We start from the raw sequence: 26392 nt of genomic DNA, 5'->3' as shown, positions 1-26392 counted from the left end.
AAGCTATTGCAGCTACTGAATTAACATCCCCTATGATAAACCTTGCTAAAAGAAAATATATGGGAAACAGGGTGGTTTGGGGAGGGAAACAGAAAAACCTGTTTCCCCTCCATTTTCAGATATATAAGCAACAGCACCCTCCTGAGCCCAAAGGGGGAAAGAAAGCAGGAAAGCAGGCTCTCAAAAGTGTAAGATGATGATGGCAAGATATTATCGATGGAAGAAAACTGGCATATGTACTTGTTATCAATCTCAATCAAACAAAAGATAAATTATCAAATCATATTGTTCAGAAGAATTAACCTTGAAAAAGGCTTTTCCTCAGCTTTCTTTCAATTATCAGCACTGGTGAACAGGATAGCAAGCATTCCATTCTTTGCTGATTGACATTTCAGCATGCATTCCATTAACTAGTCTATGTGGTTCTAGAATAGCCACAGCCGTGCTAATTGAATGCTCCATAAATGACAGATAAAAAGATCACTACTACTGAAAATGCTGCAAAAATGCAGTAAAATGCTGACAATTATGATACCTGCTGTAAGACAGGGACGTGGCAAAAGAGTACACATTTACTATATTCATACCTAACACAAAACAGTGTAGATATTATATCTCTGATTTTACAGGCCATGTAACTGATGTTCAAAGAAGTTTAGAAATTTCCCCAAGGTCACACAGCTAGAAAATGACCAAGTTTCTATTTAAATCTAAATCTGCAGGCACCAGTCCAATGGCCATTCCCCAACAGCCTTATAAGCATCTCTGCATGAAAAGATTAGCCAAATACCAAATGGTTGCTCAAAGTAAACAGCAGTTCTTTTCACAATATTAAATATATTTAGCTCTTATTACAATATGTCATGAGAGCTTAAGAAGAAACTACACACAATGGATCACATAAATGGGTAAATTTTTGCTTAAATCTTGAAATTAGGAGAAATAAGGTTTTCATGTAACTTTGAGTTTTCCATTTCATAAAAGTTATGGAAATGTACTCAAATCATTCATGTAAAACCTTGGTATAATCTTTTTTTGAGTTCTTAAATACATAAAATTGAATTATGTTTAAATATCCACAACTGATATTGCATTTAATCAAGGTCTCTATAATAAAAGTACTTATTTGTAATTTATATTTAGCAATATCTTGATGGAAATTCAGGATATAATTTCCATGTCTTCACTTAAGAACTAAGTCATTTATTTTTTAAGCGTCCTTCATTTTCCCCATTTTATCCCTACTTTTTTCTTTAATTTACAGTAATCATAAGCAAAATTGACGATCACATACCAAAACACAGGCAACACAGGTTCCCCATCACAACAAAGATAAATACTATGATCTCTGCATTTTATTTGATTCCTGAAATTAAATGAATCAACACGTGGAGAAATAAAGAAATTGTCCTTTGGAACGGAAACTGACTTCACTAATCAAGACTATAATTACTGAAGAAACATGTATTAAATTCTGAATTCATGCTATTTCTCTTGATGCAACAGTTGTAATCAGACCAACAGAGCATACAGGAGCCATCTGGGTACTGCAGCACTGTGAAGACAACCCCAGAGAACAAGGGCACACTGACCTTCCTACCACCAAACCATCACTGACTTCGAAGATGCTATTCTTCCTTTTTGATTTCTTATTATCCTTTTTCAAGAAAGAAATACTATGACCATTAAGTACAAAATTTGATTGTTTAAAATAAAACAAAACTTATAATCCTATGCAACCTTACCATAGTATCACCTTTCAAATGTATTTGAACCATCAATGCATTTGACATAAGTCAGTTTTACCTACCTCACCCCATTCGTACCTTTTAAGGAGTCTGTAACGCACTCATGGAATCTGGCTTTCTCTAAAATTTCAATTGATAAATTGACACTAAGCTACAATTTCCACTGTTTTAAGCATTTAAGACAGGAACCTGACTTCTAGGCAATGACAATGGATTTCAAATTTGTGCAAACCACATCATTTTCTGTGAACTGAAAATACCGCCTTGAGTATGAGTAACCTGATAGCCATGAGATTCCCCTCAGTCAATTTGATTCCCCCAGGCAGCAGGTATCGAAAATTGAGCTGAGTGATGTAATATGCATCCCAGACACAGTGTTATGAGAACAGCACAGAAGATTTCAATGAGACTCATTATTTATTCATCACAAGATCCAATTTGCGTGTCATTTTCACTGACAGAGTATTGAGTTAACTGGTTGAAATTCAGTGCTGATAGAGTATTTCATTCTGTACTGCAAAAAGGACCCTTTAAAAATGTTTTTTCTGTCTTCCTGTATGAAACAGTCCAAAACAAAGAGGTATTTTGTACTTGTAGTCATTCACAGTAATATCTGAACATTGTTCATCAAGGTTGGGAGAAGGGACACAGGAGAAAGCTTTTTTATTTTATTTATTTATTTATTAATTTTTGAGACATGATCTCAGTTCACTGCCACCTCTGATTTCCTGGGTCCAAGCAATTCTCCTGCCTCAACCTCCCGAGTAGCTGGGATTACAGGCACCCACCACCTCGCCCGGCTAATTTTGTTTGTTTGTTTGTATTTTTAGTAGAGACGGGGTTTCACCATGTCGGCCAGGCTGGTCTCAAACTCCTGATCTCATGATCTGCCTGCCTCGGCCTCCCAAAGTGCTGGGATTACAGGCGTGAGCCACTGCATCCAGCTGAGAAAGCTTTTAAAGACCTTCATTTCTCTTATGAGGACTGTAGAATAATATGCCATATTACTCAGTAAAAAATACAGTAATACTAGTCTTCCAAAAATAAATGTTTTTTATTTAATGATAAAGAATGCAGGCCAGGCGCGGTGGCTCATGCCTGTAATCCCAGCACTTTGGGATGCCAAGGCGGGCAAATCACAAAGTCAAGAGATCAAGACCACCTGGCCAACATGGTGAAACCCCATCTCTACTAAAAATACAAAAAATTAGCTGGGCGTGGTGGTGTGTGCCTGTAGTCCCGGCTACTCGGGAGGCTGAGGCAGGAGAATCGCTTAAATCCGAGAGGCGGAGGTTGCAGTGAGCCAAGATTGCGTCACTGCATTCCAGCCTGGCCACAGAACGAGACTCCGTCTCAAAAAAAAAAAAAAAAAGAATGTGACATACACTGATATGAGACACATTCACTGAATGAGATATAAACTTCAACTCTTGCTTGCCGGAGGATTTTCAGTCTCATCACCAAAGGAACCCTCCCTCAGGTTTAGGAGACAGATAGGACGGTTCTCCCCCTCCCCCAAGCTCCGACTCCATGGCTACATGGAGCTGACCTGCCTATCCTAGGATCCTTCCATGGACAAGCCAAAGTAGGAGTATATTTTGAAACCACGCATTGTTTCCCAATATTTTGGGAGCCACAACATACCACAGAAGGCCCCCTATATTACTATATATACCAGGTGGTCTCAATCTACCTTTCATGACTCGTTTTCCTCTATCAACCATGTCCTCTGTGTATCTGCCAAAACAACTGCTCCATGGTCCCCGGTCATTTTCTGTGAGTTTTCCTCTGTGTAATGCTCATGCTGTACCCTCTACTCTTCCTCATCTCTCCAGTTATAAATGCCTGTATATTCAACCCTGCAATGTTCTACTCAAATGTCTCTGGCTCCAGAAGGCATTTCTTGATCCCCTCAACCAAAAGTAATCTCTCCTTCTCTCAACTCCCCCACCAGTCTCAATGGCTCCCTTATAACCCTTACCACTTCCCAGCTTGAATTTCAGTTCTATATTTACATGCACTATTCTTGACTTCATACTACTCTATAAAGTCTTGGCATATTGGCATGTTCTTTTCGATTCCTGTTTGAATCCCTACATCGCCTAATCTGGTGCTTGGCACAAAGATGAATTTTTTCAATCATATTTTGTGAACAGATCGTTGTTCCAAGTATTAACACTGTAATGCAAGCATTGTAGATGCTTGCAATGGTAGTCAGATTCCCAAATTTAAATTACTTAACTTGAACTGCAACTGGAATACAGAATCACCTTAAATCAGCTGAAAAAGGGAGCCAGACTGCAGGAATAAAATATCTTATTAATCTTTGACTTTTTGCATTGTAAAATATTTTTGAATCTTGATTTTATTTGTGCTATTATCTGGTTAGCAGTGTTGGCAGCTGTTCAAAGTTTTATAGTACTACAGGTCATGAATATTAAATGCCACAAGTTTACTGGGAGGAAATCCAAATTCATTCGTAAGTGCCTAACAAACAGCCTTACACTTTCAATAAAGCTAAGAAATATTGTGATCAGAATCAGAGCATCTTGCTATATCTGGATTCTCGCTAAGTCAAGTGTAAGGCAAATGAAAGGAAAGGGGGTCATAAAAGTGGGAATACTACTTGGAGGAGAGTGGCACAGGTGTTGACTATGGAAAATCACAAACAGTAAATATATCATATTTCATTCAATGCAATTGATATGGGGGTCACAACTTAGGCAAAACCACAACCTAGTCTAGAAACGAAAGGGACAATGCCATAAATGATAACAGATTCCATCAAAGCCATTCCCAGCAGCTAACTGAAAAAGCACATGTGGATTCAATATTCAAACACCTGCAGGCTATGCATCTCTATTTGCATGCTCTTCTCTATAGAGAGCCACACAAAATAGTCAGAAGTACAGAAACACTACATTTAGTACCTTTAGTGTTCAGACAGTGATGAACTAAAAATCTTTAACAGCATATAAACACCCACCCTCAGAAATTATTCTCAAGATAAACCCTACTATAAATGGTTTGGAAATATGGGGTTGTTAGTTTTGATCTGATCACTACATCTGGATGTAGAATCAAGTTAAGTAACACATAAGACAAAGGTAAACTTCATTGCCCATGGGCAACCTCCATCATTCACATTCTGCTTAGCATTAAAACAAGAAAATTATTTCTAGAAAGAGATGACTGGAAAACCTCAATGTCTCCAATTTTCCCGTATAACAATTTTATTTATTGGAAGAGTCACAAAATTCAATTTTAAGAAAAGGAGATTATCAAGATAATGCACATCTTGGAACCAACTACATAAACTTTAGAAAAACCAAGGTAATCATCTTTAGTGAAATTTTTAAAACATCAAACTAAAAGGGCTTCATTTTTCTAAATTATCTTAGGCTAGTATTAGTATTGCTACATGGACTTTCAGATTTTTAAAATTTTCCACCTGTAACTGAATAAGTGATTATGTGGCTAATAAAGGGGAAAGAGATGTTTCCACATTAAAACAGTTAACAGATGTTAAATAAGCACAGAAAATGGCCACTAGGCAAGCAATGACTGATGCTGGGTAAGAAAAATGTTGCTTTTACTGATTTTATTACCCATGTACCTCCTGGAGTCATGGGAGGCTTGTAAAAAATTTTGTGGGCAGATAAAAGTCTAGTATTTATTTGCAAGGCTAAGTGTATTTCAAGGGCTTTCCCCCCCTTATTTTTTGACCACATAAAACTAAGTGAGTGAAAGTAATCTAAGTAATGCTAAAACAATCATTTAGTGAGAGGTCAAGACAATTTATTTTCCTAACATAAAGGAAAAGGTAAGTGTCTTCCAACCCTACCTTCCAGACCCCACTAACTCAGAAATGAAATTCTCATTGTATAAAGAGGAGAGTACAGGACTTCACTTTAACATTTCAGCCACATATTTTTAAAAGGTAAATCTTAAGTGTGAATTCAATAATTTACTAAGTTCCTACTTTAAGCCAGATGCATGGTGAAGGACAAAGATAATGTAAGAAATACATTAAATCCTGAAGCTAAGAACTACGACTACTCTAAAACACTGATCTTTATTCATACTTCTGAAGATTTTATACTTAATGTTTTCTGACAAAATTACTGACAAAATTATAGTTTGTCAGCATTCAACCATATTATTTTGTAAGTCATATTGCTTATCTCAATAAGCATTTGTTACATAAGCTAAATGTGTTAACATTTTTAGCACACTAAGAATAGTACTTGGCAGATATAAATACTGTTTATTAAATACTAAATAAAAGATCTACTCTATGCCAAGAACTTACTATTTCCCATATATTTTATCAAAGAAAAATAGAACTTTCATGTTTCCTTTGCAAAATTGCCAAAGTCTGATGACATGCACATCATTTGCATGAGCCTTGTAACATTTCTGGTGATGAACCCAAGTTCTTTAACAGAATATAAACTCCCATTCTCTGAAATCATTCTCAGGACAAATTCTGTAAACGGTTTGGGAGTATGCATGGGGTTGTTAGTTTTGGTCTGATCACTACATTCGGATGTTAGCCTAAGCAACACCCAAGACAAAGGTAAACTGGAATCAAAACTGGCCAAATTCAGCTAAGAGCCTTGCTCCTCTGGCCCTAATAATTTCCAGCTTTAAGAGGGCCACATTTTTAGGTTTTCATTACTTATCTGGTTCTCTAATTTGAGTTACAGGGTTAACATTTGTATTACTGGAGTTTTCCATTTATATATGTTATGTTTTAACAGGGCAAGGAAGTTTATCTCATCTGGCAAACTATGATAACCAGGATGCAGAGTTAATTGGTAAGATATTTAAGATGATTAGTTTTTAAGGTTGAATGGATCTTCTAAAGCCTTTCAGACTACTTCCTTCAGAAGGAATCTCCTCTAACTCACCCCAGGCATAGAAATCTATATATTTTACAGACAGAATATGGAATTTTCTATAACTTTCATATGGATTCTATGGCAGTGTTTACAAGCCTCACAAGCATGAGATTTTAAATGAAAGTTTGTGCTTAAATCTGCTTACTCCAGTTTTGGTCGATTACTAAGCAGTCCTTATTTCACATGCTGTCAAACAACTGTATGTGTAAAGACTACTAGCAGTTTATCTTAAGAAGGCAGAGGCCAAAAGATAAAGAATCAACATTTCCATCGACATTTCTTCTTTCACTTCAACTAATATGTGTGAGGTATCATCCAAATACTGGACACTCCAGCTAACACTGAACACTCCACAATTTCAAATAATCCTCACAACTCTAGGAAAGAACTATAGCCGCCTTCATTGCCAGATGAAGAAACAGATCATGGAATCAGCGCAAGGTTACTCAGCGCTTGTGAGTTAAGATTCTATTCCATATTAGCTTCCTTTCTACTGGGCAGTCAACTGACTTGACCTATATTTGTTCTTCACACTATCAGAGTATAGTAAAGATTCACTAGATAGTCAGAGATACGTGCTTTAGTCCTAGTGATTCCATCATTTTCTGTGTTACCTACACGTCTCTCTGGCTCTGCACACCCCAGGAGGAAATGAAGAGTGGCAAAGATGATCTATACACGTCTTTAAATATCTATAAAATCGGCTGGACATGGTGGCTCACGCCTGTAATCCCAGCACTTTGGGAGGCTGAGGCGGGCAGATCATGAGGTCAGGAGATCAAGACCATCCTGGCCAACATGATGAAACCCGGTCTCTACTAAAAATACAAAAATTAGCCAGGCCTGGTGGTGCACACCTATAATCCCAGATACTCAGGAGGCTGGGGCAGAAGAGTCTCTTGAACCCAGGAGGCAGAGGTTGCAGTGAGCTGAGATCACGCCACTGCACTCCAGCCTGGGCAATACTCGGTCTCAAAAAACAAAACAAAACAAAACAAAATCTATAAAATGTGTTATCCCAATGTTCTTACTAAGCTCATTGGCTCCAAATCGAAGAATGACAGAAAGAGCTATGATAGAATAGCAAATATCAGATAAGGTCTTACTGCCCCGACCACTCCCCTTGCTGTTGCCATTGCCTAGCCCTGCAAGTGATCGCCAAGAGAGTCTGGACAAAGAGCCATCTGGAAACTTCTCAGGACACTGAACCTTCAACAGTATTAAGCTCTTTCTCTTAACATGGGGAACTTCACACCCTTTAGTCTCAAGAGTTCCTTGCTAGTCGCATTTCTTATTTTTGAATCAGCTGTTACATGAATAAGGTTGACAAATAAAATACAGAATGCCCAGATAAATTTAAATATCAGAGAAACAAAGAATAATTTTCTATTGTAAGCGTGTCCCAAATATTATATAGAACATATTTCTAGGAAGGAGTACTGCCGTGGGCAACTCTGCCCTTGAAAATAAGTTTAGAGGACTGAAAATTTCTCAGAGAACTTCATAAGGTCCGACAAGTAAATTCTGAATCATCATAGCCAAATAATTCCCTAACTTATGAGATGGTAAGAAGGAAATTCTGTATAAGAAATCACAACTGGGTGCGGTGGGAGGCCAAGGCAGGCAGATCATGAGGTCAAGAGATCGAGACCATCCTGGCCAACAAGGTGAAACCCCATCTCTACTAAAAATACAAAAAGTAGCTGGACATGGTGGCACGCACCTGTAGTCCCTGCTACTCGGGAGGCTGAGGCAGGAGAATCGCTTGAACCCGGGAGGCAGAAGTTGCTGTGAGCCAAGACAGCGCCACTGCACTCCAGGCTGGCAACAGTGTGAGACCCCATGTCAAAATAAAAACAAAAAAAGGAAAAAAGAAATCACAATATTTCACAGGCGACTAATACAAGGTCCTGAAACAGCCAGCCCTGAGCCTGCATCCTCAAATACATCACAACCTCCCTAAGGACAAGGAGCATGAATTACACTTCTAGTTGTATTTCTAATAAAACAGTTTGCTATTGTCGATGACATTGTGTTGAATGAAAACAATTACTCTCTAAATCTCTTTGAAAGAATTAAAACTGATTTGAAATTAAGAGCTTGACTTTCAAACCATATGTTGTTTTCAAGCATCAAACTCCAACCAGAGTTTCTTTTTAAAGCTTCAGCATTTAATTGAAATCACAAAAGAACTTCATTAAGCCCTTAATACTCTAAGTGAAAAGGTTAGGCTTCCAGCAGAGTAAAACCACAGCAGAGATCACTCTGCTGCTTAAGTGGAAAAAAGAAAAGGGGGCATTTAAAAAAATAAATGTTTCGAATTCCATTTGCCTCAATTTGTTTTTAAATTTCTTCTCAATTTAAATAAAATTAGAAATCAACGGTAAAAAAAAGTAGTCAAAACTAGGAAAACTTGACAGTTTCCTCATAGCCAAGTATCCAAAACCTTAATTCCTCACTTGTGTCCAAAAGATAGGTGGGAGTCTGCCTAAAATATGACCAAGGTTTGCAAACCCTGGCCCAGTTCAGTCTTCACGGCAAAGTTAAAGCAACCATGAGTTTATTCTGAGTGAAGCAGGATGGGGAGATGGGAAGGCAAGTTTCTCAAGATGCCCCATCCCCTCAATGCTTCTCCTTAATGCTCTAGCAGAAAACTTCGAGTGTATGGGGACCTAAATGCTTCTGTGACCTTCAAACAACTTTGTGCTGGATACCACTAAGGGAATACAGGAGAACAAATATTATGCCCTGAGGCAAAGGTCTTAATTGGCTACAGGGAGAAACTCAGTAATAACCCCTTTCTGTTTTGACTCTTCTATTCTTATGCACTATCACGAGGAAAAGGTGAGTATGATTCACTGTTTAAGAATTTGACTTCCCAGTGCACTGAAGGGAAGGATTGTTTTCCAAAGTCAACTCAGGAAAAGTAATATTAACAAATGGCAGAGGATTTCCCCTGTGAAGCCTAGCATCTAGCTCTATTATCAGCCGTGTTGTTTTTTACAAATACACATTACAGACAATTTATCAGATTATAGACAACGTGTGCAGAAATATAGACATAAGAACACAATAAATCATAAAGGTGCACATTCTTTACAAGGCAAAATTATTCTTCTACAACCCTTGAAATCGTGAAAGTAAGAAACCGGAGAAATAAAACAATCAGTGACTAAAACCCTGCTTAGTACAGAAAGGTCAAAAGGGCACTTCCACTTACCGAAGATCAAAAAGGAACTTATTTTAAATTCTGCTTGCAGAGGAACAAATTTGCTTTTTAAATGGTGGCAAAGGAGTAAGCAAGTAGATTACTCAGTAATCCAATGCTCAAGAGCCAACAATCACTTACTTTGTAAATGGTAGGTAATATCTGTTTTATTTTCAGCCTGTGAAAGACAAAGACATCATAAACTGCTGAAACTGCCAGAACAGTCACTCCTTGTTCCTTCCACAACATGCTGCATCCTGCGCACAGTCCTGTCCCCAGGAACCAGCCCCAGGTTCTGGCTGAGTAGCCTCTTGTAGAACAATGTTTAATGTAGCAGAGCAAGGAGAGGAGAAAGAAGAGACTGGCCCCGACATCGGCTCGTCCCACGATTCCTGCCACTGCCTCCGTGTGAATGGGGTGAGAAGCAAACATCAAGCCAGCCATAAATGTCCAGTATCCATCACCAAGGAGGATCTTGGAGAAGCTTGTGAAGAGACCAGTGACTGCTGCATGCAACAGGACATTGACAAGATGGTAGCTCCAGGGATTCAACCCTCCAATGGCATGGTTCAGGCGAAAAGAAAGAGTGCAGAGTGGCCGGTAGGACTTGTGGCTCCCACTGTGGGTTAGAAGAGTCCCCCAAAAATCATTGTAGAAAATGTGCGTCCATGGAGTTTCTGGGAGAAGGTCCTGATTAGTCTTGATAGCACGGCTAAAAAACAAAATGTTAAAAAAAAATCAAATGTAAAATACAAAAAGAAAGAAAAAAGAAAAATCATGACATTGATAAGATACTGCCTTTCTCAGAAGAATTGTTACTATGTGGCTTTGTGATGGGATTCCAGGCACATATAAGCTGAATTCATGTCCTCCCCTTAATGCTTACTAAAACCACAGTGAGGGCTGTTTTTCTCTTAAAAGCTTCCTTCCTTGTTGGAATGCAAATATCTTTGAAGAATAAAGTTCTTCAACTGGTTTAAGCCTTAGTGTAGCAGTCTGCCAAACAACTGCCCTGAAAATCATGTGACATACTGGCTAAAAATTAATATTCCAGATCCCAGGTTGAGGCTGGGCCTGAGAATCTGCATTTTTAAGAAGCAAGGCCCAGGTGATGCAAGGACTAACCTCCTACTAGAAATAAATGTTACAGGGACTATCAGTGCCCGGAACTTCTCACACATGCAAATCACCTGAGGGCCCTGTTAAAAGGCAGGTTCTAACTCAGTACGCCTGGGGAGAAGTCAGAGAGAGATTCAACGTTCCAACAAGCTCTCAGGTGATGCTGATGTTGACATTAAGGGCCCAGATAACTGGAAAGACTAGAAGAATGGCTCTCCACCTATCCAGTGTTTCCCTTCCTACTGCATTCTAATAAACTTCAGCCTTTCCCACTTCTTAGCTTTCACAGGGCTTACTATCCTCTACAGAAATCTTCATGGCTCTTCACTGTTTCTTGCTTTTGAGGATAGTTTCCATTTGCATTCCTGATATTTTGAAACAGACTTCAAGAAGGAAGGACCTACTAATTGCTAAACAATTGATACACTGCCAAACACCATGCTGGTCTCCTTAGCTACATCTTCGCATTCAATCTTTAGAACAACACTGATGAGGTAGATATTATTCTCTACATCTCTCAAGTAAGAAAGTTTATGGTTCAGAAAGATTAATAACTGGCCGAGAGTCATCCAAGTTGAGAACAGTAACACAGACGTTCATGGCTAATTCCCTTTCCACTATTCTGAGTTTCCCAAAATATGATCCATCTACTACTGGGGCCATGTAAAAAGATGTATGCACTTTGTAAAAACTGTAATGGTTATATTTATGTTAACGGTTATTTGAAAGTAAATTTCATTACCATATCAAAGCTGGACTTCCTAGCTATCTGGCGCAGATAAAGCTGTTGAAAATTAAAAAGTGAATATAAAGAAAAGGATTAAAGACCCAAAAGTACTGATATATGTGGATAAGGTACAAACAAAGAAAGTGGCATTAAATTATTAAGTTTGGAACATCCTGGCTCTGTGCCACTATCCTCCCAGAGAACATCTGGAGTCTTTTTGTATCCCTAGTGCACCTATCTCTGTATTTACAGAACATACAAGAGACATATGAGTTTGTAGGGCACAGGAATCAGAACCTCCAGAGCTAGAAAACTCTTGCCTAGTCTGATATGAGGGCTTTGTAAAGAGCTGTGGACATCTGTGTGGATAAAGACTATGTGGTGGGAGACTGTCTTAATCATGTTGAACTCTAGACCCTGTACCAGTTCTGCCTTCTCTTATAAGGCAGGTGTGATCAGAGAAATTTCCACATGAGTACTAGCGAAAAGCAGGTTGGAAAAAACCTGGATTCAGCAAAAACATTCCTGAGTCCTAACTATTTCATTCACTGCCTGACTGCAAAAACAAGAAACTATCAAAGAGATTCAACAGATTAAGAAACCCATCTAAGACGATCTCACCAGTGGAAACAGCTGAGTTACTATTCTAGTTGCATCCAAATGACTAGGCATGATAGTTTTCAACTGCTTCTCTAGATTGTTTCCCAATTAACCTCTCTGAGCTTCAGTTTCTGTGATAATAGTTTTACCTTGAAATCATTTAATAAACAAGTATAATTGTTCACTTGTCTTCTATATAGAGAAGTAGAGAACAACAGCACTTTACGTATACGTGAGTGTTCTGCACACCCTAGTGCAAATGATCTCTCTGCCCTGTTAGCTGCTGCTGTTATTATTATATAAAGATTAGGACACAATCTATGAAAAGTCCCTTATTAAAGGCTTCCTGACCCATAACATAGGAAATTAGGTGCATTTTGGGGTTAGAATTAAAATAGGCCAATCAGAAGTTGATAATTATATACAATGTGCCAAATACCATGCTAATCCATATAATAATACATATATTATCTACTAATAAGAACTAGTTGACTTTTCTAAATGTTCCATAAAAAGGTAAAAGATCTGAGAAAATCGTCAATTACTCCATGTGGCCGGGATGGTTTACTGTTCCCCAATATCTATTCTCTCCCTTTTCCATACAAATGAACTTCAGTTTTTAGTTGGGCATGTGGTCATCTAGAAAAAAATGTATTTCCCTATCTTCCCTTCATGCTAAATATGATCATATGATGAATTGTTGTCTACTACTTCCAGAAAGTGTCCTTAAAAGGAAAAGCTTAGCCTTCTTCCCTTCCACGCCTACCCTCCTCCTTCCTCCTGAGTGGAGCACAGATGTAATGGTTGGAGTTCCAGCAGCCATCTTGGCCCACAAGGTGTCCTTAGGAATAGAAGTCATGCAGACAGCAGAGCAATAAGATTGAAGGAAACTTAGTCCCTGTTACAAGAGAACATACTGACCCTGGGCTAACTACCTCCTATTTCTTCAGCATGAGAAATAAGTTGCTACCTTGTCTAAACTGATATTTTGAGTGTTAACTAGTAGCAGTTGAAACCAGTCATGAGCAAAATCCTTTATTAACAGAAGATCTACTACAGCACAGTAGATTGATTTTCCATTTTGATTTTGATTTTTGCAAGTCTCCATGTATTGATTGTATATTAAATAAATTTCCATATAAATTGGCTTTTAAAATATTAGAACCAGATGTTATTCTGGATCTATTAAATTAAAACATCCTGCTATGACATTCGTCAAGAGTCTACCCAGGAGTAATCGCTTAAGACTTGATGGGTTATAATTAAAATTTTAAAGAAACATAAAAAAACAACAACAAAAAAACCTGCCAGTGTTGTCAGAAAGAGCTTATTTCAAGCAATACAGAATGAAACCCAACCGGCTTCAACTAGACATTAACCTAGATATTGATGTAAATATCTCTAATATCAATCCAGAAACCCTCATACCATCAAGGCCAGAGCAGGGGAGAGCTCAAAGGCAAAGCATTCTGGGATAAGGCTTTCTCAAGGCAGTGAGAAAAACTGTGATACACACTTTGTTTAGAATAATACTCCATCCTTTCGGTGGCAGATCCCAAAGGATGAAGAATCATCTTTTCCAAACCTGGATTTCTACATGCTATTAGTTCAATGCCATAACCTACTCTGTAAAGGCTTTTTGACAAAAAGTACACCCATTAAAAAATCTGTTCGAAGCTGTTGGAATTTATCTTTATAGCAATAAATCTAGTAGCCTACAGCAGCCACGAGATATACTATATCCAAAGACCCTCTACCAAAGAGGGTTTCGACACGAAGAACAAAATTAACACATCTGATAGTTTTACTGTGTGAAAAAAGCTTTGAGGCCGGGCATGGTGGCTCATGCCTGTAATCCTAGCACTTTGGGAGTCTGAGGCAGGTGGATCACCTGAGGTCAGGAATTTGAGACCAGTCTGACCAACATGGTGAAACCCCGTCTCTACTAAAAATACAAAAATTAGCCAGGCATGGTGGCAGGAACCTATAATCCCAGCTATTAGAGAGTCTGAGGCAGGAAAATTGCTTGAACCTGAGGAGTGGAGGTTGCAGTGAGCCGAGATCGTGCCACTGCACTCCAGCCTTGGCAACAGGGCAAGATTCTGTCTCAAAAAAAAGAAAAAAAAACTTTGAAACACAGCCCTAAATTTACATGAAAAAAAAAAAAAAACAGGACAAACATAGTTAATAAAACAAAAATGAAGGAGCAAAAGAATATCTCATCCATGTGAAACACATACTATACCAAGGGAGACATTAGTATGATAAAATTATCTGATGTGTATTATCTGCTTAAGCAGGATTTTATTTAACCAATGAATATTATGATAAAAAATATGTAAGACTAAGTTGTACTGGGCTTTAATACACAAGTCATGTCACACATGCAAGTCAGTGATAAGGGATGCATTACGCCACCTCAACATCCTATTAAGAAAGATATAGACCAACAGAATCTGAGAAATCCTCCAACAAAATGAGAAAAAGGGAGTCATTCAAACCTAAGCATAATAGATTTTGATCCATTTGCATTTTCTTCTATGAGTCCAAAATAGAAATAGCAAAACCTCTTCTGCTATTTCACAGCTAATGAAACACCTTGACTCAAAACAAAATTTCATGCTGATATAATTTCTGAGGTTGCTTCTGTGAAATGGAGTTGAAAATTCAGAAAGGCACTAAGGAATCAGGATATTTTCCAATCTAGGAAAGGTGGAGGAACTCAGAGCAGCAGATATGGGGGAAAAAAAATTGTTGGCAGAATTCCCTAGAGAACACAGGACTGAGAAACTGTCTTTTTGAAGCAAAAAGATAGTCTCAGAAGTCTTCAAGGAAGTCTTAACCTGTGTCCAGTTTTGTTCATTTGTGGCTCTTTGTTTTTGCTGCCTTATGATTTTTCCTTTAGAAAATGCTGACAAAGGCCAACACTATTGTAAAACTGATGAATGATATGACACTGCCACCCAAACTGTCCCTGTGTATCTTTCTCTCACAGCTGTTTTTGTTGTTTGTGTTTTTTTTTTTTTGCTGTTTTTTGTTTTTTTTCTGTTTTGTGACCTTTTCAGTCATAAGCACCCATGTAAATGATGACCATTAGTCCTTCAGAGCAGGAATGATGTTTAGATTCTTCCAACATCAAATGACACTGTTCTGACATGCTTTCAATTGTTCTACTTGCAAGTAAGCAAAGGCCAAACTTAAATTAAAAAAAAGAAAATAATAACAGTAGGTTGAAATGTTCTTTGCAAGAAAGATAAGAAAAAAGACTGGCCTTTGTTAACCTGCCCTGCTTCAGTGCTGCCCAGTGCAATATAGCAGTTAAGAAAATCCATTGTGTAGCCAACTGGATACACTAAAGTTGTGAGACAGCAGACACAGTTATTTCACCTCTCTGTACCTTAGTTTCCTCAACTGTAAACTAGAGAGCACTATACTTGCCTTATAGGATAATTGTGAAGAGTAAATGATTACATGCAATATAATGTGAGTATGTGACATAGGTAACACGTGTTAGCTTTTTTTTTTTTCTTTTAATTTTTTGGAGACAAGAGTCTCACTCTGTCACCCAGGCTGGAGTGCAGTGGCACGATCCCAGCTCACTGCAACCTCCACCTCCTGGGTTCAAGCGATTCTCCTGCCTCAGTCTCCCAAGTATCTGGGATTACAGGTGTGCGCCACCACACCCTGCTAATTTTTGTATTTTTAGTAGAGATGGGGTTTTACCATGTTGGCCAGACTGGTCTCAAACTCCTGACCTCAGGTGATCTGCTGGCCTTGGCCTCCCAAACTGCTAGGATTACAGGCATGAGTTACATTACAGCACCTGGTCACATGTTAGCTATTATTATTATCATCAACACCAAACAACTGATGCTAGCCATCAATGTAAACACAATGTTGGTTTCTTTTTTTTGAGAGAGAGTCTTGCTCTGTCACCCAGGCTAGAGTGCGGTGGCACAATCTCAGCTCAATGCAACTTCCGCCACCCGGGTTCAAGCGATTCTCCTGCCTCAGCCTCCCGAGCAGCTGGGACTACAGGATCTCACTACCACACCCAGCTAATTTTTGTATTTTTAGTAGAGATGGGGTTTAACCATGTTGGCCAGGATGGTCTCAATCTCTTGATCTCATGATCTGCCCACCTCAGCCTCCCTAAGTAATGGGATTACAGGCGTGAGCCACTGTGCCCAGCCCATAGTGTTGTTTTCATCATGTTTATAGCATTCAAAAATCAGTGGATCATGGTCATGAGTATTTCACTTAAAATTCCTTTAAACTTTCATAGTACTTTGAAAAAGATAATGAGCATTTAAGAAGTGATAACTCTAGTCTTTAGCACATGACTCTTCTCATTACTTTTCTCATTCTCTTCCTATCTTTTTGAGGACGTTGTTCTAACCCTCCCAAATGTGGCTGTTTCTCTCCTGGTCCCATCCCCTGACTTCTTTTTCTCTACAATTTCCACCTCTTTGGTGGTCATATCCAACAACTGCAGCTCAAGGGACGACTTCTCCATTATATGACTCCACCCACTCTAGTCTGGGTGTTGCTCATGAGCCTACACTTCCAACTGCCCATCTGATACCCACATTTGAATGGAAGATTCATGGAATCCAGGGTCCTCTATTTAGGTGTGCTGCCTTTGGGAGTTAGCCTCTTTAAAGCTCCATTTCCATACCTATGGTTTGCAGATAATGTTAACAATGCTTTTCACAAAATATCATGTTAAAAATCAAACAAGGCAATGTTTACTTAAAATGCTTCGAATTTATATAGCATTGTGCAATGGACACTATATGTTTTTGCAGACCCCCTCCTTTTAGTAACAGTGTCCTGGTTTTATTATTTTTTTTTTTTTTTTTTTTTTTTTGAGACGGAGTCTCGCTCTGTCGCCCGGGGCTGGAGTGCAGTGGTCGGATCTCAGCTCACTGCAAGCTCCGCCTCCCGGGTTTACGCCATTCTCCTGCCTCAGCCTCCGGAGTAACTGGGACTACAGGCGCCCGCCACCTCGCCCGGCTAGTTTTTGTATTTTTAGTAGAGACGGGGTTTCACCGTGTTAGCTAGGATGGTCTCGATCCCCTGACCTCGTGATCCACCCGTCTCGGCCTCCCAAAGTGCTGGGACTACAGGCGCCCACTACCACACCCGGCCCATTTTTTGTATTTTTAGTAAAGACAGGGTTTCACCGTGTTAGCTAGGATGGTCTCGATCCCCTGACCTCGTGATCCGCCCGTCTCGGCCTCCCAAAGTGCTGGGATTACAGGCGTGAGCCACCGCGCCCGGCCTGTCCTGGTTTTATTTTTAAGAATAGCCACATCTATTCTCAGTCCACTTGGGTACGATGACACTGCCCTTCCCCCACAGATGAAACGTTAATGTACTCCATCTCCCCAACCCCATCATTGGCCACACAACTGACTTACGTTCAAGCAAGGGCAGCAGGAATCAATATGGCACCAATTATCTACTAGGAAAAGGCATCTTCTTTTAAGAATGAGATTTTAAAAATCCTAGAGCTGCTTGAGAATTGCCTGAAGACAGGGGCAGCCTGAGGGTGAAGCCAAGATAAAAGAACCAAAGTCAAGGAGATAGAGGCAATTCCTAGTGTAGCGGGGATCCAGCCATACCTGAAGCCAGCACTATACTGTCAAATAAGCCAATAAATGCTTCTTAGTCATAAAGTAGCTTGAGTTGCTATTCTGACATCTGCAACCAAAAGCGTACTAAATAGTACCGCACTGTGTAATTCCCATGTAACATTGGTAGTTTCAGTACCTTAAGCTTAGTAAGTCTACATCGAAACTAATTTTCCCCACCAACCATCTCTTTTTCATACAGTCTCATCTTTGAGTACCATCATTCTTCCATCACTGAAATTAAGGTTGTACATGACAGCTTCTTATGGTTTTGCTCCTATATTTATTTTTAAATCGGTTAAGGACATTTTAAAGCTGTTCAGGACCTCAGAGAAAATTCAACTCACAAGTTTCCCATGAATCTGCCTCTAACTTCCCTTTTTTCTTACCCTCATTCAGGCCTGCTTTATTTTCTGACTGCATCGCTTAGCATGCTTATTAAAACTGCCTGACCATTTTTTCTCTTTCCTTCATTAGGCTATAGGTCACCTCTGGAAAGGAATTATGTCTTTTCTCCCAGTGTCCAACACATCTTAGGCATGCAACAAATACTGTTAAACTGAACTAAATAGCTATCCCTGCCTGCCTTCATTCCCACTTTGATCCATTATGCATGCTATAGATAGAAAAACTTCCTGAAACGTAACTCTAATACCAGCACTCCTCTCCACAAAGGTACCTCATTATGCCCTATTTCTTACCATAATAAACACCCTTCACAGCTCGGCATTCACAGCCTTCCTCTTGATGACCTCAAGGCCAATCTCCTGTCACTTCTCCATATGCATGTTAATTTCAGCCAAACTTCCCTGCCTCTATGCTGCCACTCAAACCATTTCTTCTCTCCCTGTACCTGGATTGCTATCCTTCCACCATTATATCTTTCCAAATATGCTTCAACCACCAATGCTCATTTGCATTGTGGCTCAAGCCTTCTCTATTGTGGCAGAATATGCTGGCTTTTGACTTTGAGTATTGACACATTCCCATTAACACCACTGACTACTTACTACAAATCAGGGATCTTAAATGGGATGATATATGGGAGATATTTCAGGAATGGGAAGAAATGTATGCTTTGAAAATGGCACACAGGTGATCTTAATATTCCCTCTTCTGTCTCTAGTGAAAATCATCGCCCAATAAAATGGAATGATCTGTCCAAAGAAAATTATTCACTCATTCTTTTATTCATTCATTCATTTAAAAGCAAGGCACTATGAAGGGCAGTGCAAATGGAATGGTGAGCAAAATAGAGCCCCTGACTTTAAATATTCAGCCAACTAGACAAGGCAAATAAATGTACAAGGAGTTTCCCTGCAGCATGATAAGTACTATCTAACACAAATAATGACTGGTATGGGAGAACACAACACAGATGCCCAATGTCTTAGAGGGTCAAAAATTTCCAGGAGGAAAGCATATCTGCATACATGTAAAAAGTTAAATGAAGGGGAAAGGAAACTGTGGTGATGCTTCCAGGCCAACAGTTAATATTTTCAAAGACTCTGGGGCAGGAGAGAGCATGGCAAGTCTGAGATCTGAAAATACAGTTAAGTATGGCTGGAATGAAGCTTGAGGGATGGAGCAGCAGGAGTAACTGGCATTACTCTGTCATGCACTATTGTTCTTCATGGGATGGACAGGAATTTGACTGGATGTGAATCTCTCAATGATCTTCAGGTTTGATTCATTTATTGTCTTGAAACTTCATCTCCCCAATATATTGCTAACTCCTTAGAAGTTGAAAAGGCATCTTATTTATCGTTTGGAGCCTAACATACATAGTACTCAATATGTATCTAATGAACTAAATTCTTTTAGTATTATTATTATTACTAAAGTTCCAGGGTACATGTGCACATCGTGCAGGCTTGATACATAGGTATACATGTGCCATGTTGGTTTGCTGCACCCATCAACTCATCATTTACATTAGATATTTCTCCTAATGCTATCCCTCCCCCCAGACCCCACTCCCAACAAGCCCCGGCGTGTGATATGCCCTGCCCTTTGTCCAAGTGATCTGATTGTTCAATTCCCACCTATGAGTGAGAACAAGTGGTATTTGGCTGTCTGTCCTTGTGACAGTCTGCTGAGAATGATGGTTTCCAGGTGCATCCACGTCCCTGCAAACGACATGAACTCAGCCTTCTTTATGGCTGCATAGTATTCCATGGTGTATATGTGCCACATTTTCTTAATCCAGTCTATCATTGATGGAAATTTGGGTTGGTTCCAAGTCTTTGCTCTTGTGAATAGTGCTGCAATAAACATACACGTGCATGTGTCTTTATAGTAGCATGACTTATAATCCTTTGGGTATATACCCAGTAATGGGATTGCTGGGTGAATAAACTAAATTCTAATTAAGAGATGATTGGTACTGATAAATTGCATTTACCGTTTTGAAAATTCTAGATTGTTTTAAGTATGTAGGGAATTACCACTTTCATCGAAAAGTGGTTCACTGAGACCACTAACCTCTACTCACTCAATGATAATTAACTGTGAAAAATCATCAGGTTAACTGGCTTAGCCACATATCTTTGGCACTCATTTGCCACTTAACCTATAATCCCTTCATTAGAGTACCTCTTTAGGGATAAGCCATTATATTTAGAAAGCTCCAGTTAATATGCAAATACTTGGCTAATAGGGTAAGAGAACGAGAGAAATACTATGCATCTAAAGTCCATCTTACTTTGGGGATAAGCGCTGTATTTCAGATTCCTATAGGAACTTAAGTTAGGGCAAATAAATTACAGTGTGGGACGCTGGGTTGTTGGGGGCAGTGTTAGGTTTCTAGGTCCCTAGGGTAAAGGAAGGCACTACACTTTGGACAGTGTTTATCATTACACTGGTAACACTTTTCCAAATTTGCTTATTTTTATCTTGATCTCTTCCTAGTAGATTGCAAAAACCTTCATGAACAAAAATTACGACTTTGTAAGCATTAATAAATGCTGGCACTTAATAAATTGTTACCACACATATGTTGAATGAAAAGAGACTACAGGAAGTTATTAAAGAGCCTGTTGTCAGACACCCAATGGTCAGGGCCCCCAAATAACTGTTGGTTTTGAGAAAATTCTACAAAAGGTAAGGCTTCCAACTAAAGGAATATTCTTAGTGGATCCCTCTTCCATCCCTTTAGGAGTTTTTCCAATAAGCAATAAAGAAATTTTATGAGCTATATCTGCACAGCAACGCTCCCTAACCCTAGGCCCCTAAGCAAAATGAAAAGTCAACATCTGATTAAAAATGGCCCCAGCGGCAGTTAAACTCAGCCCACAAGTTGTTGGAGATTTGCTTTCATAGATCTTCCATGGATGAGGAAGCTTCTTCTCACCTCAAATCAAGAAGTTTACCTAGATAGTCTTTCCTCTTTTTTTTTTCAGACAGTCTCGTTCTGTGCCCAGGCTGGAGTGCAGTCGCATGATCTCAGCTCACTGGAACCTCCGCCTCCTGGGTTCAAGCAGTTCTCCTGCCTCAGCCTCCCGAGTGAGTAGCTGGGACTATAGGCATGCGCCACAACACTGGCTAATATTTGTATTTTTAGTAGAGATGGGGTTTCACCATGTTGGCCAGGCTGGTCTCGAACTCCTGACCTCAATGATCCACCCGCCCCAGCCTCCCATAGTGCTGGGACTACAGGCATGAGCCACGGCCCCCGGCACTCTTTCCTCTTAGTAGGAGAAAATGAGGGAGTAGAATGTAGGGTAAATATTTTTTAAAATATCTTTAGTTCCCCAGATAAAGCAATGCTGTCGTTCTCATAATTTCTACAGGAAATACCCCAAAAAAACAAAACAAAACAAAACAAAAACGCTGTCTGTGACCCTGAAAACTAATAAACCATTTTAAAAAATGTTTATCACATATAATTAAAACTTTGGTTACCTAGAGATGTTTTTAAATGTTATTATATGAAAAGCGTTTTGCAAAATTGAATCAAGAACTAATACAGCATGAAAATATCAGAAATCCCACACTCTAAGCACTTAATTTCACTGATTAAAATAATGAGTGAAACAATTTGGAGTATTTTCACAGCCTTGCAATTTGCATGAAGAAAAACAGTATTAATATTTTGTACATAATCACTTGGTCACTATATCAGTATCAGAATATCGTGACATAAAATAATTCAGTACACCTCACCTCTTTCTCACTGTACTACGCTGTATCAGAGTCTCAATTTAAAAGCTTAATGAAAATAACTTTTTTCTAATTTTCCAGATTTGAAATTAGAAACAACTAGAAGGGATATTGTGAAGCTTTCTCACACCTAAAAGTTAAATCAGGTACTATACATGAACCACTTTAGTGCATTTGTTTACATAATTTATGAATTTCAATTTTGTACGTTTTCATCAACTCATAGCTACATTAAAAAGTTCATTTTTTAAAATTTTTACATCTAATACTATATTTCCCCTACAATAAGGTCTTTAGGATTTGTGATATGTTGCAATGTGTGACTAGTTCAACATATATACATAGAGAGAGAGAGAGTGTCACGCTCTGTCACCCAGGCTGGAGTGCAGTGGCACGATCTCGGCTCACTGCAACCTCCACCTCCCAGGTTCAAGCAATTCTCCTGCCTCAGCCTCCCAAGTAGCTAGGATTACAGGTGTCTGCCACCTTGCCCAGCTAATTTTTTTGTATTTTTAGTAGAAATGGGGTTTCACCATGTTGGCCAGGCTGGTCTCGAACTCCTGACCTCAAGTGATCCGCCCATCTTGGCCTCGAAAAGTGCTGGGATTACAGGTGTGAGCCACTGCGCCCGGCCTCTTCTAGTTTTTCTGTATTAAAAACATGATTACTGTTTGACTTTAAGGGATGGAAAGAATATGCCCAGCTAATTTTTTTGTATTTTTAGTAGAAATGGGGTTTCACCATGTTGGCCAGGCTGGTCTCGAACTCCTGACCTCAAGTGATCCGCCCATCTTGGCCTCGAAAAGTGCTGGGATTACAGGTGTGAGCCACTGCGCCCGGCCTCTTCTAGTTTTTCTGTATTAAAAACATGATTACTGTTTGACTTTAAGGGATGGAAAGAATATGAGATTATAATTTTTTTTTATGAAGTTCAATGCTTTCAAAAATGAATGAGCTCTATGGAACACTAGATTCTTTAGGGTTTTTTTTGTTTGTTTGTTTGTTTTGAGAGGGAGTCTCGCTCTGTCGCCCAGGTTGTGGCGCGATCTCAGCTCACTGCAAGCTCCGCCTCCTGGGTTCACACCATTCTCCTGCCTCAGCCTCCTGAGTAGCTGGGACTATAGGCGCCTGCCACCCTGCCTGGCTTTTTGTATTTTTTAGTAGAGATGGAGTTTCACGATGTTAGTCAGGCTGGTCTTGAACTCCTGACCTCGTGGATCCACCCGCCTCGGCCTCCCAAAGTGCTGGAATTACAGGCATGAGCCACCCTGCCTGGCTGGAACACTAGATTCTAAAGGAGAGAACATAACTATAACCATCGGATTCCAAGAACACCTATTTTGTGCGTGGTCTTGGTCTATGTGCTTTTACAGAGCAAAAGATAAAATCTTTGTGCCTAAGGATTTGATTATCCAAATGTACTCTCTAAGGATGCAGGCATGGCAAGCTAAGAAAACACCCAGTTAAAATACTTGCCTTTACACATGTGCTGTACACATTTCAGAACAGATAAAGTACATGGCAATTTTCCTCCAACTATTCAAGTATTATTTTTAAAAAATTCACATCCTGAGGGGTCATAATCTTCACCTAGGGTAAAAAGGAAAAGTACCCTCTGGCTATGAACACTGCTTGTGAATCCACTGACTCCTCAGCCTGAAAACTGCCAGACCAGGAAAGTAAAACAGGAAAAAGTTTTAAAGGGAGAAACTAACAGGCTCTATGAAAACAAGCATTGGGAGTGGAAAGACATTCATGATGCATTATCCAGATGTTTAGCTTATCTGCTCACCTAATACTCCTGTCTTCTCTGAATTGAGTCTTAACCAAATCAACTTTCCCCCGCCGCCCCCACCTGCAAGACTGAGTCTCACTCTGTCGCCCAGGCTGGAGTGCAGTGGCTTTATCATGGCTCACTGCATCCTCTGCCTCCTGGGTTCAAGCGATTCTCGTACCTCAGCCTACCAAGTAGCTGGCACTACAGGCGCCTGCCACCATATCCGTCAAATTTTTGTATTTGTAGTAGAGACGGGGTTTTACCATATTGGCCAGGCTGCTCTTGAACTCCTGACCTCAAGTGATCCGCCTGCCTCAGACTCACAAAAGTACTGAGATTACATGCGTGAGCCACCCGGCCCAAATCACCTTTCTTTACCCAGAACTCCTGCATCCATACAGAATAGCCAAGAACCTTATTTTAGCCAAATATTTGCAATAATCCTTACCCTTTTATACTTAAAATATTCTACATGTTGCCAATCTATCCCTCACAGGTATTCCTGTTAGAATACTACCTTGTATTTGTATCACTCTTTTACATTTTACAAAATGTGCTCAGGTTCATGATCTTCTTCAAGCCTCATCATGACTCTGTGAGTAAGTGGCTATGGATGTGGACATTACAAATTAAGAGTCCTGCCAGGTGCGGTGGCTCACGCCTGTAATCCCAGCACTTTGGGAGGTCAAGGCAGGAGGATCACTTGAAGTCAGGAGTTCGAGACCAGCCTGGCCAACATGGCGAAACCCTGTCTCTACTAAAAATAGAAAAATTAGCTGGGCGTGGTAGTGGGCACCTGTAATCCTAGCTACTTGGGAAGCTGTGGCAGGAGAATTGCTCGAACCCGGGAGGCAGAGATTGCAGTGAGCCGAGATCATGCCAATGCGAGACTCGAAAAAAAAAGAAAGAAATTAAGAGTCCTGCCTGAGACTATTAGGGTCGGTAAAGATCAGAGCTGCACACACAGGAATTTAACTCTTTGTCATTGCTCTTTTTCTACTGTTCTCCCTGTTATGTGCCACACACACTGTGTCATGTCCCACCTTGCCACCCCCCAATTCGTATATTGAAGTCCTAATTCCTAGTACCTCAGAATGTGGCTGTATTTGGAGATAAGATCTTTAAAGAGGTGCTCAAGTTAAAATGAGGCGTTTCAGGTGGGTCCTAATCCAACATGACTGGTGTCCAAGTGAAAAAAATTTGGACATACACAGAGACACCAGGGATGCACGTGAGAAAAGAATTACCACGCCAGGACACTGCAAGAACGTGGCCATCTGCAAGCCAAGGAGCGAGGCCTCAGGAGAAACCAAACCTGTGGACACACTGATCTTGATTTCTGAAGTCTAGAACTGTGAGAACATAAGATTCCATTGTTTATGCTACCCAGTCCGTGGTGTTTTGTTATGGCAGCGCTAGAAAACTAATAAGCCCTACTATACCATAGAGACAGTACTGTATTATTACATACGCTAGCTACTGTTTATCTTTCAGAGTTTCAGGAAAACTTCATTTCACATACAAGCCACATTTCTACAATATATACTATGTCTGGGGCTGTTTTTGATGACTGGTTGAACTGCTTTGTGATTGTAAATAGGGTTTTAAGAGGTATCTTATTCTCAGTTCTGACGGAATTTGTCTAGATTCTCTACCGGGGGAAAAAAAAAATTTCTAATCATGCAATGGGGCCAATACAACAAGGCATTAACGCTAACTAAACAGACACAGTAAAACACTAGTGCCACATCATCTTTACATTGAGAATGACAAAGTTTACAAAGCACACACATTATCTCAATTTATCCTCAATAATGCTACAAACTAGAAAACTGAAGCTGGAGGGGTTAAGTTAATTAAAGAAGTGCATACACTTAATAAGAGGCAGAAAGGACTTGAACACTGTTCTCCAAACTACTCCATTTAACCTTCAAAGCAGCCTGTGTTCCTCCACATGTACAATAAATCTCCAGTGAGAAGTGTTTGCAAGATGATTTGAAAGTAAAATCCCAGTCTATTATTGCATTTTGTCTGGAATCCATATATCTGCCCTCAAGACTCAATAAAGCTATAAAAAACACTTTTGTACCATATTCTTTTAATTTCTGCATTTCAAAAAGAAAGTCTTCTTTTAACACTAAGGAATCTTGGAAAACGTGAGTCAAAGGAAGGTGTTAGTCGTCTTCCAGTGACGGGTGGAAAAGGCGGCTTTATGAGAGCCAAACGCTAACCTATAATTTCATATTACAAAATTTAATAGAAAACATATTCTGGCAGAGACTTTGCTGCCTGCATCCCTTTTCAGCTATAAAATAGTTATACACACACACATACATCTGAGAAAGATCAGACTTGGAACATATTGTAGCAACACACATGCAAAACATGGGAAGTTTCACCAGGGCTGCCGGTGATGACAGGGTACACAGACATCCCTACATTAAAATCAGCCTCACAGCTAAATCAGAGAGTTTTTTCGGACACGCGGATATACGAGCGCTGATGAAAAACA

General features: G+C 39.6%; 1 protein-coding gene across 2 annotated transcripts in view; it reads right to left on the bottom strand.

The window, feature by feature from the left end:
* The window catches only part of TMTC2 (transmembrane and tetratricopeptide repeat containing 2), a 460161-nt gene that overhangs the window by 275507 nt on the left and 158262 nt on the right, over window positions 1-26392 (bottom strand). For both annotated transcript variants that reach the window (XM_011934133.1, XM_011934134.1), the window contains exon 2: window positions 10002-10572. In XM_011934133.1, coding sequence (XP_011789523.1) covers window positions 10002-10572 — 571 coding nt within the window. The remainder of the gene's footprint in view (window positions 1-10001; window positions 10573-26392) is intronic.

This window comes from Colobus angolensis, unplaced genomic scaffold, assembly GCF_000951035.1.
Source record: "Colobus angolensis palliatus isolate OR3802 unplaced genomic scaffold, Cang.pa_1.0 Scaffold131, whole genome shotgun sequence".
NCBI classification, from domain to species: domain Eukaryota; kingdom Metazoa; phylum Chordata; class Mammalia; order Primates; family Cercopithecidae; genus Colobus; species Colobus angolensis.
The sequence above is the reverse complement of the archived record's forward strand: the minus strand, read 5'-3'. Positions and strand labels throughout refer to the sequence as shown.